A 15195-nucleotide genomic window follows, 5' to 3' on the forward strand; every position below is an offset into this window, starting at 1 on the left:
GCTAGCTACAGATGTTAGCTGGCTAGTTCGCTACAGTAGTTAGCTACTGCCATCAGTTGTTCTAGTGATATCATATTTTGCTTATTCCACCATTTATAGAATACATACTGTCATTTGAATATAGTGGGAAAAGGGAATCCGTACACACTGTGGACATGGTAGACACATTTAAATGTAGGTGTAGATGCATGATGCGTTCAGAATTCCATGATCAGAACTTCATGATTAGAATACTAAAGCTGCATGAACTGCATGAAAGTCTAGACACGGCCATTGAGAACCGTTGGTCTACTAAGTACTAGCCCATAGAATCCAATAAATGTTTCCTGAGTGTGAACTACTCACAATGTTGTTTCTATTATCCACATTAAATTATAAGACCTTGTGCATGTTGATTGGTTGACATTATGGCAGGAAATAGTCATAAGAAGAAGAAAAAAACACTCTGAATACTCTGAACATGCAGGATCCTTATATGTCCAGTTAAAATTCATCCAATCATATCATCCTATCCTATCAAATGTTGATAAACCCATGAATTCCTCCTGATCATGAAGGAATGTCAATTTTACTCTGCACCATCAGTAGGGGACATTCAGCATCAATCTGTCAAGGAAAATATAATATTTATAGAAAGATATCTACATATGTTTCAGGATGTTATGTATCCCAGGAAATAATTACCCACCTACAAATATAAGGGCACAAGGTGAGACCCAGATGCAGACACGGGAGGCAGATGGTTTGAATCCAAAAGGGTAGTCAAGAGAATGGTCGTGGACAGGCAAAAGGTCAAAACCAGTTCAGAGTCCAGGAGGTCAAGGCAGGCAGAATGGTCAGGCAGACAGGTATAGAGTCCAGGAACAGGCAAGGATCAAAACCGGGAGGACTAGCAAAAAGAGAAGAGAAAAGGCAGGCGCACGGGAAAAACACGCTGGTTGACTTGAACATACAAGATGAACTGGCACAGAGATACAGGAAACGCAGGGATAAATACACAGGGGAAAAACACGCTGGTTGACTTGAACATACAAGACGAACTGGCACAGAGAGACAGGAAACACAGGGATAAATACACAGGGGAAAATAAGCGACACTTTGAGGGGGTGGAGACAATCACAAGGACATGTGAAACAGATCAGGGCGTGACAACAAATGTATGTGCTGAATTAAATATTACCACTTCCTTTTTTAAACCATGTCTATCAAACACAATTCAATACAATCACAATCATTTTTTTGTTTTTCATAATTTTAAGCATATTTTAACACAGGCTCAAACACCTAACAAACACTGTTCCTTTTAAACACTTTTAAAAGGCCAGGCCCTGTTGTTACTGCATATCCCAGCAATAATTCCTTGCATATACACAATTTGCTAAACTTTCCATTGGCTCAACCATTGGCTCAACTTACCCCAAGGCAAAGATTTTGACTATATTGGCCCACACAGCTATAATGTCATGTATTGTCATGTTATGTCTTGTCCCTGTGCTTTCTCTTCTCTTCGTTTCCCCCTGCTGGTCGTATTAGGTTACTTTCTCTCTCTCTATCTCTCTCTCTATCGTTCCGTTCCTGCTCCCAGCTGTTCCTCATTCTCCTAACGACCTCGTTTACTCTCTCACACCTGTCCCCTCTTTTGCCCTCTGATTAAGTCTCTATTTCTGCTTCTGTCCTTGTCGGATTCTTGTTTGCTTTGCCCTTGTCCCGTCCTGTCGTAATCTGCCTCTTCATCAGATGCTGCGTGTGAGCAGGTGTCTCTGTCCTCTACGGCCCGCGCCTACCCGGAGGGACCAGCAGTCTGTTGCCGCTAGCCCTGCTATTCTCCTCTACTACTAGAAGGGGGACTCTCCTGTAAAGATAGAGGATTTATGTTTTCCCTGTTTGGACATCTCCTGTAAAGATTGAGGATTTATGTTTTCCCTGTTTGGACATTAAAAGACTCTGTTTCTGTTAAATCGCTTTTGGGTCCTCACTCACCTGCATAACATATAAGGATGCACTTTCAGGCTAGGTTTAGGACCTCATATTGAAGCTTATAAATAACCCAACTGATTGTTTAGAACAATCTTAAAATTATCGACTTTGGTTTAGATACAAGCATCATGAAAATAAATAAATTAGACTTTGTGAAAATCATTTGATTTTTTTCTTCCTTCACAGACTCCATGAAATTATAACCTCTTCCTAAATATTTTGTCAAATGATTAATTGTGTGTATGGTTTCCCAGAAACGACGTTGGCTCAACTTACCCTTTTGGCTCAAATTACCCCACTCTCCCCTATTCATGAAGTTTAGATAAGTCATAATCAACTAAATTCAAAGAATAAAATGTTAGAAATGCCAGTGTGTGCCCCAAGGGGTCACTGTTGAGCTTGACTTGCTTCAAAGCGGCACCTATCCTATTTTGACAGTAGTCTCCATATTTGTTGAGGCTTTCACAGAGCTGGGTCACACACACACATATATATATATATATATATATATATATATATATATATATATTTATACAACAGGTATATACAACAGAATATAGGCCTATCAATAACTCCAGAGGGCATTCTTAAAACATAAGCCAGATAAGATATTTAAATAATTTATTTTACCCTTTAATCATGTTACAAAAGGAACATAAGTAGGCTATAACCACATTTTTAAGAAAGTCAGCAACTATAGATAAGTCCCTCTAGTCCTTCAAAAGCATATCAGTCACCACACATTCTAAATGTTGTAATTTTTATGTATTTTATAAGTGCCTGTAAATGTGTCAGGTCCTGAGTGTTGTTGTGGTCACTTGTGTGCTGAGAGTATGCTCATGTGTGTCCAGACTCTTCAGCATGCTCAGACAAGATTGTTTCTCAGTGCAGAAGTTTTTCCAGTATTTAGGGGCCTTTGTCTGGCCATCAACAATAGCCTTTTCATTAATGGTTAGGCTGGCTCACAGTACAGCTGTGTGCATGTATGGGCAGGTCAGTGGAATGACTGGAGCTCTGGTGGGCTAAACACTCGAAGAAATGCAGTTTGGTGAGATTGTAGATTAGGAGTGAGGGAAGGGCAGAGGACAGGTGCTGACTTCCAGAGTTGAGACAACAGATACACCTGAAGTTCCCAGTGGATTCTGGGAGAGGTACAAAACATGGAAAAAAAGTGCTTTGTGACATTATCAGTGTTTTCTTGTTTTGAGTCTCCGTTGAATTGAATGTAAAGTAATCTATGTTACATTCCTGTTTATGCCTGAAAGTGAGGTAAACGTATGGTTGGGTGGTGCAGGGAGAGTCAGTGAACAGTTTAATATAATTTTTCCTATTTGAAGTATCTACCTGTGAACCCACTCTTCCTGCAACAATAACATAAACATCTAAAAGCGATGAGGTTGTGATTGGCTTGAGAGCGACCAATGACATTGCAGCAATAGGGTTTCCTGGAATACACAGCAGCTCTGCGCAGCCTCCTGATACGTTACCTGGCCGAGATCAAGCTCTGCATCTCGTTGACTTTCCATTTCCAACCAGAATTTAGGCTCATTGTGTCCTTTTAGCTCGAACAGTCAAGGTGGTCCTCTGCAGTTTGCTTTATTCACAGACGAAGACAAGGAAACATGGCTGTTGCAAACTTGCAATACATAACTCGGATGAGCAGTGGCTTCAAAGTCTACATCTTGGAAGGTAATATATATTTTATTTATTTTCTTATAGGCCTACTATTGTTTCACAAAATAGAATTGTGCTGTTGTGATCCCTGCTACTTTAAATAGTAGTATTTATTGCTGCAACATGGATTGTTATCATGTATGATGACACAGTTGTTATTAGATCATTATTACTTCGTAATTAGCTTAGCTAGTTCAACTAAAGTCATTAGAAATGCAAATGTTTAGGGTCATTATAAAATAACTTTTACTAAGTCTGAGTAAATGTCATTGAGTACATTTTAGCTAACTGTTTGAATTGTATAAAAACAATATGTAATCCAGCAAGTTTAACAATCTCATTTGAGAAACCAATACATATTTGTACTTTTAACTTTTTTGGGGAGGGGGTTGAGTTTAAGATAACGTTGACAAATGTGACAATAATGCCTGACTATATCCACTTAAGGCTATAACAACATTTAAGGATAGTTAGCAACTATAAATTAGTCCCTCCATTGGTAAAATGTCAACTTGCTTCTAAATGTCTTGCTCTCAAGCATTACTTCAGATAGGTTTATGTCAGATGATGGGAATCACTGTGGCAGATGGAGAGGATCTGAAGGTACTGCCCTCTTGTTTCCTCTACTGATACAAATAACAAATAACAAATAACCATGCCTCAGGCATCATAACGTCAGTCAGGCAAGGTGTGGTTTTCTCCCAGTCACCCTCCACGGGCATCCAATGTGACACTATGCTGTCTGAGGGACAGAATGGGAGCTCATAGGTGAGAGGTTGGGGTTGAGGGACATGACTGTTTGAGATGTGGATTGGACTGACGATTGTGGATAGGAGGAGTATTTGAGATTAAGGGGACCATTCATGTACAGTACTAACATGACCTAATCATTCAGCATTGTATCTCAATGTGGTAGTGGAGCATTGCATGCTAATGTGGTGCATTTCTTTTGGTATATTGACAATGCCAATTTGAATATAGTTCAAGGAATTTAGCTTTAAAGAAACAACATAATGTGAGGTGTGAAGAGGACTGGTGTCAGCTTTATAAAAAACAAATGCCAGTGTACTGACGTTGGTAAACGTCACATTCGGCCACCTCTGGTCTCTTGGCCCTCCCACCTCTACGGGAGGGAAGCTCCTGCTCAGCCCAGTCCAAGCTCTTCTCTCTCATGGCAACCCAAAGGTGAAACCAGCTTCCATCTGAACCTACCTAGGACAGCCCATCTTTAGAAAACATCTGGACCCTTCCTCTTCAAATAGTATCTTAAATAATCCCACAGCACCCACCTTGCACCTGCTCCTCACCTCCTCCGCATTTCCCCCCCTTACTAGCTCTGATAGCTACTTTATTGAGGAAAAATGTACTTACTATGAGTGTGATATGTGGTTGTCCCACCTAGCTATCTTAAGATGAATGCACTAACTGTAAGTCGATCTGGATAAGAGTGTCTGCTAAATGACTAAAATGTAATGTAAATAACACAAAGGATGTTGGCACCTGTTGATGTTTCTGTTAGTTTCTCACAATGAAGAGAATGCTTCTGTGTGATGTGTGTATTGTAATGATGGTTGTGAGACATTAGTTATCTTAAGTTTGTCCAGCTCAATCCACATTTTGAATATAAACTAATCTTACTCTCTTAGATATGTAAATAAGATAGGTGTCATCATCACTGTATGTTGAAATACAACATTTACAGTTAACATTGAATCAAGAAGATTTGTAACACTCACCAATCTGGTATGTCTAGTTCCACAGCTTAACAGAGTTTACAATTAACGGTGGCATGAAAGCTTTCCCACGGCCACAAACTACTCATACAGGTGATGAACCCTATGTCACAGTTCCACGGATCAAAACAACCCATCACCTATTTACTCATTGCCACACCTAATGACTGGTTAGTTAGGTGTAAGCCATCCTTATCTGTGCCTATATCTTTGCCAATAAGTATAGTGTATATTATTTCAAATAGTAACCATTAGCTTTATGTGTGCCTGATCTTTCTTCTTGTAGGTCAGCCCAACCTAAGAAGTGAAGATAGATACAGGCATATGACAAATGAGAGAGTTCGAGTACCACCAGTGCATCCAGTCAAGCGCAAACACAGCTCTGAGCGTGGCCTAACATTGGAAGAAAGGTTTGTGAAACCTGCACATGCCTTAATCCCCCTCTATAACTTCATAATTGACAACCATTGGTTTCATAATGCCATGTCCAGTGTGTGATTCCATGTTTCAGCATGTGATTTTGTGTTTCAGGCGAGAGAGAGCACAGAGCAAAAGCAACATGAGAAGTGCTCAGAGGCCAGCTGTGTTTAGTGTTCCCCAGAGCCCCACATCCTCCTGGAGCCCAACCCCCAGCCCCACAGGTCATCTTCCCCATCATGTGTATCCCACACCACCTATGGATGAACCACTGGACCTAATTAAGAAACCAAGGAAAGAGCCTGAGAGGACAGAGAAGAAAACCAAAAGCACTACATCCACCAATCAGATACAGGTAATTTCAAGAGGAGCAATTATAATAGTGGGTCCAGGTGCTAACAACATGAAGGATGGGTTTTCTGGTTTGTCTCAGTCATGAGTGCCTCAGTAATCTCTCAGTGTAGCCCTAGGCAGTCAGAGCCTACGTACACTACATGACCAAAAGTAAGTGGATACCTGTCGAACATCTCATTCCAAAATCATGGGCATTAATATGGAGTTAGCCCCCCCTTTGCTTCTATAACAGCCTCCACTCTTCTGGGAAGGTGTTTCACTAGATGTTGGAACATTGCTGCGGGGACTTGCTTCCATTCGGCCACAAGATCATTAGTGAGGTCGGGCATTAAGGTTGGGCGATTAGGCCTGGCTTGCAGTCGGCGTTACAATTCATCCCAAAGGTGTTTGATGGTGTTGAGGTAAGGGCTCTGTGCAGGCCAGTCAAGTTCTTCCACACCGATCTCAACAAACCATTTCTGTATGGACCCTGCGTTGTGCAAGGGGACCTTGTCATGCTGAAACAGGAAAGGGCCTTCCCCAAACTGTTGCCACAAAGTTGGAAGCACAGAATCGTCTAGAATGTAATTGTATGCTGTAGCGTAAACATTTTCCTTCACTGCAATTAAGTGGCCTAGCCCAAACCATGAAAAACAGCCCCAGACCATCCTCCTCCACCAAACTTTACCGTTGGCAGGTAGTGTTCTCTTGGCATCCTCCAAACCCAGATTTGGCCATCAGACTGCCAGATGGTGAAGCGTGATTCATCACTCTAGAGAACATGTTTCCACTGCTCCAGAGTCCAATGGCAGCAAGCTTTTCACTACTCCAGCCGAAGCTTGACATTGCACATAGGATGGTGATCTTAGGCTTGCTCGGCCATGGAAACCCAGTTCATTAAGCTCCCGATGAACAGTTATTGTGCTTCCAGAGGCAGTTTGGAATTCAGTAGTGAGTGTTGCAACCGAGGGCAGATGCTTTTTTACATGGTACGCACTTCAGCACCTGGCAGTCCCATTCTGTGAGCTTGTGTGGCCTACCATTTCACGGCTGAGCCATTGTTGCTCCTAGACATTCCCACTTCACAATAACAGCACTTACAGTGGACCAAGGCAGCTGTCTAGCAGGGCAGACATTAGACTAACTGACTTGTTGGAAAGATGGCATCCTATGAAGGTGCCACGTTGAAAGTCACTGAGCTCATCAGTAAGGCCATTCTACTGCCAATGTATGTCTATGGAGATTGCATGGCTATGTGTTCGATTTTATACACCTGTCAGCTACGTGCGTGGCTAAAATAGTCAAATCCACTCATTTGAAGGTGTGTCCACGTACTTTTGTATATATAGTGTATCTCCGCGATCTCTGTAGTGATTATAAACGCTCAGGCACATTATATTCCCAAGAGCCTTTACAGGCTCCTGCTTGTCCAAGATATGCAATCCAGCCGGATTCGGGGAGAAAATGTGAGCAATGGTGGGAGGAATGTCCTCAACATGACTAAACAGACATCTCTTTCTTTGACCTGTTTGTGCCAACCTGATGAGGGTGAACAGCTTTCAGGCCCCATCCTATAACCAAATAAATGTTCTATCCTAAAGTCATACTGAGCCTTCAACAAAAAGTTAGTGATGGCTTAATGTGCTATGTTTACATTGACATGTTCATCCTATTGTTCTGGGGGGGAATTAGGTTTTCGGTAACATTGTTCTGTACGGAATCTTATAATGTTTAAACACTTTTTAAAATGTAATTGTTTTGCCTCTTTCAGATGCGTCCTTCTGTGATCACCTGTGTCTCCTCTACAAGAAAGCCCACCTGCAGATCTGAGTTCCGCAGCAGCAGCCACTCCTCCACAGGTCAGTATCATTCTCCTTTATCTCAATAAAAACTGTAGTGCTACAATGCTGTTGTTGTATTGCAGACTTGTTAAGAATTATGCCTCTGACCTTTGTTTGGTATTCTCTCCATTGCAGTGCTATATAAGCACAGCTATGACCATGTGGTGGAGGAGCATTTCAAGAGAAGCCTGGGGATGGACTACCAAAGGGCCAGCTCCCGCCAGCTCTCCATCAGCGTCTCTGTGGATGATCACTTTGCCAAAGCCTTGGGAGGGAAGTGGCTTGAGATCAAATCTAAATCCTCCTCGTGCTCCTCGTCTACATCCTCACCATCCAGCAGCCCAAATGTCACTCACTCCCCCAGCTACAGCCACAGCCCAAGCCAAGCTCCCAAAGAGTCTCCAAGTACCACTACTCCCACCTCCAGCTTCTGGTCAGTCAAATAAAACTACAGAGACCTTTCCTGAAGAAAGAATTAACTTTGAGTAGTTTTTTATGCAATACAACAGCAGGTCCATGCTTTTCAACGAATGAAAGCACAAAGGAAACAGTTATTGAGCAAGGGTAGACTAGAGAACAGGAATGCAGGAATACTTACCTACTCTATGGTTGAACCATTGAGAGCATCTCTATGAGTCTATGCCCTGTTTGTGGAAAGGGGGTTTATTGGTCTAATATCATGGGACAAGCAAATGTTACAGTGATGAGATGTCTTTATTTCTCTTAATTTCTGTCCCAGACTTTTTAATAGCATATCTATCTCTGAAATAGATGGCCATTATATTTCAGTAAATGTGTCATATTTCATGCGGTGAAGATGCCACAACTTTCATGATTGTGTATTTATACTGTATGCTTTTAACGATCCTAGATCCTATTTTCTCATACTAAACTACTGTGCTAATCTACTGTACAAATTTGTTTACCAAACCTGTTCAATACAGTAACTTCGTGTTTTTGTATAAAATCAATTTAAAAAGGACAACTCAAAAAGAAAAACCTATTTGTGACTGGATATTACAAGTTGAGGCTTTATTAAATAAAATATACTTAACTTAAATTAACAATAGTCTTGTATGAAAAGCAACCTGGTGATTTACGAAAACATTTTGAGTGTGCAATTTTTATATGATGTACTTTGAAAAATATGGAGTGCTTTGAACACTGATAAAATGCATTATATAAATTCCCTGGAGCCTATGACTGTGATTGTTGTCCATACTTTTTTTTTAAATATGCAAGTACCACTGACTTACAATTACAAATAATGGTATGATTTATGACCTTACATTAAAGAAGACAAGGTCAGAAAGGTCCGTGGGGCGACGCACAATTGGCCTAGCATCGTCCGGGTTAGGGAGGGTTTGGCCAGTAGGGATATCCTTGTCTCATCGCGCACCAGCGACTCCTGTGGCGCAGGACGCGCTAACCAAGGTTGCCAGGTGCTCGGTGTTTCCTCCGACACATTGGTGCGGCTGGCTTCCAGGTTGGATGCGCGCTGTGTTAAGAAGCAGTGCGGCTTGGTTGAGTTGTGTATCGGAGGACGCATGACTTTCAACCTTCGTCTCTCCCGAGCCCGTACGGGAGTTGTAGCGATGAGACAAGATAGTAGCTAATAACAATTGGGTACCATGAATTTGGGGAGATAAAGGGGTCAAATTAAATAAATAAAAATATTTTAAAAAGGTCAGAAAGGTTGGTTATGTGTCACTTCCACGTCTCAGTAAAGAAGTCAGATTCTCATGTGAATACTACTCCTGTAGACATTCAAGGTAGCGTTCCAGACAGCTTAATTTCAGTGGTGAGTCACTGTGTCTGGGGTACATCCTTTATAGTGTGCATGTACACCACGTCACAAGATGGAAGCATTATGGCATTCAGCACTTGATTCTTTGCGGAAAGGGAGATGTTTATATACCTTTTGGTGATTGAGTCATGGCAGCATTTAGAGGGGTTTGAATCCCTATTCCTCCTGGGTTTAAAACTAAAGAAAGGTGAATACTCGTCCTCAATAGGGGCTTTTTTCTGGGAGATTTTGGGAATGTCAGGAGCATGTCCCAGCAGGCTTATGTTCAAGCATTCCTGTCTCCTGAGAAAATTATTCACAAAGATCCTACAGATCCTGTTTGGCAAGGGAATGGAGAAAGTGAGGGAGGGAGGTAGAGGAGGGAGGGAAATGGGGTAGGAAAGGCTAATATATATTTTCTTCAGTTGCTTATTTGCATGTTCTATCTTGTCTAACAAATGAAATGATATGATGCTCTGAATCATTTTCCAGAAATGAAGCCTTTGAACTGTGAACTTTGAACTGACTAGAATCAGGAGTTGCTCTGATCTGCTTTTATTCTGCACCAAAGTGTTTATATCAATATAAAATCATGCAATTACAATAGAATTGGCAAAAATTGATTTTTTGCAAAAAAGTATTTCTCAAGCAAGAATTTTTACTAGGACTGTTTGAGAGTGGTCTGAGTGGAGAGTGTACAACTGAAAACTAGCTGTTATTTGCATAAAGGTTTGGAATTCTCTATCTTATTGGTCTATTTGCAAATTTACCGCACGGTGATGTCACCGCGAAATGCCGAAACTCTGGCCCGTGCATAGTGATGGAAAGTTCGGCTCTTTTTACTGACTTAGATATTTTCGAGTCATTCAGTCAAAATAACGAATCGTTCGAATAATTTCGTTAATTTGAGTCCGTAATAGCCAGAGCACGCATAACATTCAATATTTCAATTAATTGTATTCATTTTGCACCATGTGATCAATTATCAGTTATAAACATGTATTTTTCTTCTCTATACTGACTGCAGCGTGATCTATTTTCCCTCGCGCACATGATAGACAGTTGTTAGTCGGAGCACATCCCCGTTGAGCTGGAGGAGCGCGTATTAAAAGCCAATTTATGCGGTCGGAGGCCAGTTTGGATGTTGTAACGCAATTGCAGGCGTCTTGAGGCAACCAGAAAAAAAGAGTCGTTCAAGTTCGCAAACGGCACATCCCTAATTAGAAGGTTCTGTGTAAGAGTGTTAGTTTCATCCGCTGTTGGGACGTGCTACCTGTCCCAGACCTGCTGTTTTCAACTCTCTAGAGACAGCAGGAGCGGTAGAGATACTCTTAATGATCGGCTATGAAAAGCCAACTGACATTTACTCCTGAGGTGCTGACTTGTTGCACCCTCGACAACTACTGTGATTATTATTATTTGACCATGCTGGTCATTTATGAACATTTGAACATCTTGGCCATTCTGTTATAATCTCCACCCGGCACAGCCAGAAGAGGACTGGCCACCCCTCATAGTCTGGTTCCTCCCTAGGTTTTGGCCTTTCTAGGGAGTTTTTCCTAGCCACCGTGCTTCTGCACCTGCATTGCTTGCTGTTTGGTGTTTTAGGCTGGGTTTCTGTACAGCACTTTGAGATATCAGCTGATGTAAGAAGGGCTATATAAATACATTTGATTTGATGTACAATATATACACTGAACAAAAATATAAACGCAACATGCAACAATTTCAAAGATTTTACTGAGTTACAGTTCATATAAGGAAATCAGTCAATTGAAATAAAGCCATTAGGCCCTAATCTATGGATTTCACATGACTGGGAATACAGATATGCATCTGTTGGTCACAGATACCTTAAGAAAAAGGTAAGGGCATGGATTAGAAAACCAGTCAGTATCTGGTGTGACCTGTGGCGACCTGTCATTCAGGGCAGGTGGGGCTGAGGCCCACAAAGCAGGTCTGCTCTGCATAGCTCAGTGCTTTCTGTGGTGAGGCAGGCCAGCAGAAAACCATTATTTGCTCAGCATTGCACTGTGATTGGCTCAGTGTTCTGTCACTCATGGGGACACTACATCACCCGCTTTTAGTAAGAGTAGACATCAAGAATGTGAGCCCTTTGGGTGCTGCCATGGAGTTACATTAGAAGTACCCAACCAAGAAGGCTCAAGGTCACTGGCCACAAATAAATTGACGTCAAATCACGTTATATCTACATTAGTCTTGATTGGACTGATCATGTCAACATTTTACTTTCAAAATCTTAGCTAGCAGTCATCATCATAAATCAAGTAGACAATCTACTGGCAAATCCTTTTTAATCCTTGTCATATGAAAATAAATCATGAAGATAAATTATAGATAAAAGGTATCAGTGCTCATCGGCCATTGGACATAAACATTACACAACCAGTTGGAGATGGCAAATACAAAAATGAGTTGTTTGGAAGGAATCGGTGACAGCAGCTAAACGCAAGCATTGACACTGGGAAGTCAGACTTTGGAAAATATGTTTTGAACGGTCTTCCAACTTCAAATCTTTTTCTTTGATGACAAAATTTGCCAACGAGGGACCACCATGCACAAGGTGAGTCCAAAAATGTCATATATGCTGCTGCATATGTAATATGCCAGAGAGCCATATCAGCTATGTTTTATAAAAAGGTAGTAAACGAGGCTGAATGAATTGTTTCGCTGCCAGACAAGGCTCCGCTGATAGCCAGGTGTAGCGGTGGTAAGGATTCACTACATTTTGCTGGATAGAAAGCTCTGCTGTTGGGACATGTTTATGTAGGCCCAAATAGTTTGTGGGCACCACTTGTCGCCGTTATAGTGCAATTTATGTATTGTTTAGTGTTGTGTTGTGTAGTGGCTTTGCTGGCATGCAATTTGAGGGGAGTTTGCCCCACCAAGATTTACATGCTAAAATTGCCACTGGGTGTGACCACCGTTTTCCTCATGCAGCGCAACACATGTCCTTCACATAGAGTTGATCAGGCTGTTGATTGTGGTCTATTGAATGTTGTCCCACTCATCTTCAATGGCTGTGCGAAAGTTGCTGGATATTGGCGGGAACGGGAACTCTGTCATACACGTCGATCCAGAACATCACAAACATGCTTAATGTGTGACATGTATGGTGAGTATACAGGTCAACTGGGACACTTTCAGCTTTCAGGAATTGTGTACAGATCCTTGCGACATGGGCCGTGCATTATCATGCTGAACCATGAGGTGACGGCGGCGGATGAATGGCAAGACAATGCGCCTCAGGATCTCGTCACGGTGTCTCTGTGCATTCAAATACCATCGATAAAATGCAATTGTTTTCGTTGTCTGTAGCTTACGCCTGCCCTTATGCTTGAGCTCCCGAGTGGTGCAGCGGTCTAAGGCACTGCATCTCAATGCAAGAGGTGTCACCTCACAGCTTGGATTCGAACCAGGGACTATCACATCCGGCTGTGATTGGGAGACACATAGGACAGAGCACAATTGGCCCAGTGTCGTCCAGGTTTGGCTGGAGTAAGCTGTCATTGTAAATAAGAATTTGTTCTTAACTGACCTGCCTAGTTAAATAAAGGATAAAAAAAATTAAAAATACCGTCACAATGTAAAACAGATGAGCTTCCCTGAGATGGTTTCAGACAGGGCTGGCCTGGGCTGGCGTGGTTACACATGGTCTGCAGTTGTAAGGCCAGTTGGACGTACTGCCAAATTCTCTAAAATGACCTTGGAGGCAGCTTATGGTTGAGAAATGAACATTAAATTCTCTGGCAACAGCTCATGTGGACATCCCTGCAGTCAGCATGCCAATTGCACGCTCCCTTAAAACTTGAGAACATCTGTGGCATCATGTTGTCACGCTTTGGTCATTGTATTGTGTTTTCGTTATATGTTTGGTCAGGCCAGGGTGTGACATGGGTTTATATGTTGTGGTTCGTAGTGGGGTTTGTAGTATTTGGGATCGCGGCTGAGTAGGGGTGTTGTATAGGCTTGGCTGCCTGAGGCGGTTCTCAATCAGAGTCAGGTGATTCTCGTTGTCTCGGATTGGGAACCGTATTTAGGTAGCCTGGGTTCACTGTGTATTTCGTGGGTGATTGTTCCTGTCTCTGTGTAGTTTCACCAGATAGGCTGTAATTAGGTTTCATTCCGTTTGTTGTTTTGTATTTATAAGTTATTTCATGTGTCACTTTGTTCATTAAAGTCATGAGTAACCACTACGCTGCATTTCGGTCCGACTCTCTTTCTACAAACAAAGAATGCCGTTACACATGTTGTGTGACAAAACATGCACATTTTAGAGTGGCCATTTATTGTCCCCAGCACAAGGTGCACCTGTGTGATGATCCTGCTGTTTAATCAGCTTCTTGATATGCCACACCTGTCAGGTGGACGGATTACCTTGGTAAAGGAGAAATGCTCACTAATAGGGATGTAAACATTTCTGGGATCTTTTATTTCAGCTCATGAAACATGGGGCCAAGACTTTACATGTTACATTTGTATTTTTTTTCAGTATTGAAAACAGAATTTTGACTGCACTAGGCCTTTACGATACTCTGTGAAGAGGTAGGGTTTCCAAAGTTTTTGGAAGTGGGCCAGGAACTCTCGTTCCACCATTTGGGTGCCAGGACAGAGAAGAGCTTTGCTTGGGCTTAGTGGGAGCTGACCCCCGTAGGGAGACATGAATGCCATCTAGAGGACTTGAAGGGAATTTGTGTAGCAATATCTGAAACAAGTGCTTTCCATACAATCTTAGCATGCTCTCATAACAACTAAATGCAAACCGTTAAAGCTAATCAAACTAGCTGTTAACCTCTTGCAGTATATCTCCTAGCATCCCTTATCCAGACTTCTAACTATATTTATTGTTTGAACTTATGCAGCACTATTAAGCATCAACAAATACTTGACACATGACCTTGCTATTGAAGAGAATGTTTAGTAAAAGTATTAAGCATCAAGGAATACTTGACACATGACCATGCTATTGAAGAGAATGTTTAGTAACAGTATTAAGCATCAAGGAATACTTGACACATGACCTTGCTACTTCAGGAAATGTTTAGTAAAGCATTTGGCGTCTGATCCCTTGTAAGCATGAAAGGCCCATTCCTTTGTTTCTAAAGCAAGCACTATCCCATTTCCAAGAAGATAGACAATAATAATTAATGAGTGTAAAATGTCAAGTTTATCAGGCATTATTCAACATCATATTCACAATACAACTATGGAAGGAATTAGGAAAGCATAATGACAATACAAATATTTGACATTTTCTTTTGAAATGTACTTTTTTCTGTTTTATACAATCGTTATATCGAGACCTTTCTTGTAACCACATCTGCATTATTATGTAGGCTTCTCTGAATGACATTTTTTATGTATTTCACCTTTATATAACCAGGTAGGCCAGTTGAGAACAAGTTGTCATTTA

At 41.5% G+C, this 15195-nt stretch overlaps 1 protein-coding gene across 1 annotated transcript; it reads left to right on the forward strand.

Moving 5' to 3' along the window:
• Positions 1–3450: 3450 nt before the first annotated feature.
• Positions 3451–9192, forward strand: LOC115111548 (transcription cofactor vestigial-like protein 4). Its single transcript, XM_029637705.2, has 5 exons — positions 3451–3666; positions 5671–5794; positions 5916–6156; positions 7906–7993; positions 8111–9192. Exons 1-5 carry the CDS (start codon positions 3600–3602, stop codon positions 8419–8421), a joined length of 831 nt encoding a protein of 276 aa, XP_029493565.2. The 5' UTR covers positions 3451–3599; the 3' UTR covers positions 8422–9192.
• The last annotated feature ends 6003 nt before the right edge of the window (positions 9193–15195 follow it).

Source organism: Oncorhynchus nerka, linkage group LG27, assembly GCF_034236695.1.
Source record: "Oncorhynchus nerka isolate Pitt River linkage group LG27, Oner_Uvic_2.0, whole genome shotgun sequence".
NCBI classification, from domain to species: domain Eukaryota; kingdom Metazoa; phylum Chordata; class Actinopteri; order Salmoniformes; family Salmonidae; genus Oncorhynchus; species Oncorhynchus nerka.

Excerpts from the sequence above, each read along its gene's own strand:
- LOC115111548 (XM_029637705.2), top strand. The coding sequence starts at position 3,600 with ATGGCTGTTGCAAACTTGCAATACATAACTCGGATGAGCAGTGGCTTC. Across the intron at positions 5,795-5,915 it reads GGCCTAACATTGGAAGAAAG|GCGAGAGAGAGCACAGAGCA; the intron begins GTTTGTGAAACC and ends TTTGTGTTTCAG. Across the intron at positions 7,994-8,110 it reads CAGCAGCCACTCCTCCACAG|TGCTATATAAGCACAGCTAT; the intron begins GTCAGTATCATT and ends TCTCCATTGCAG.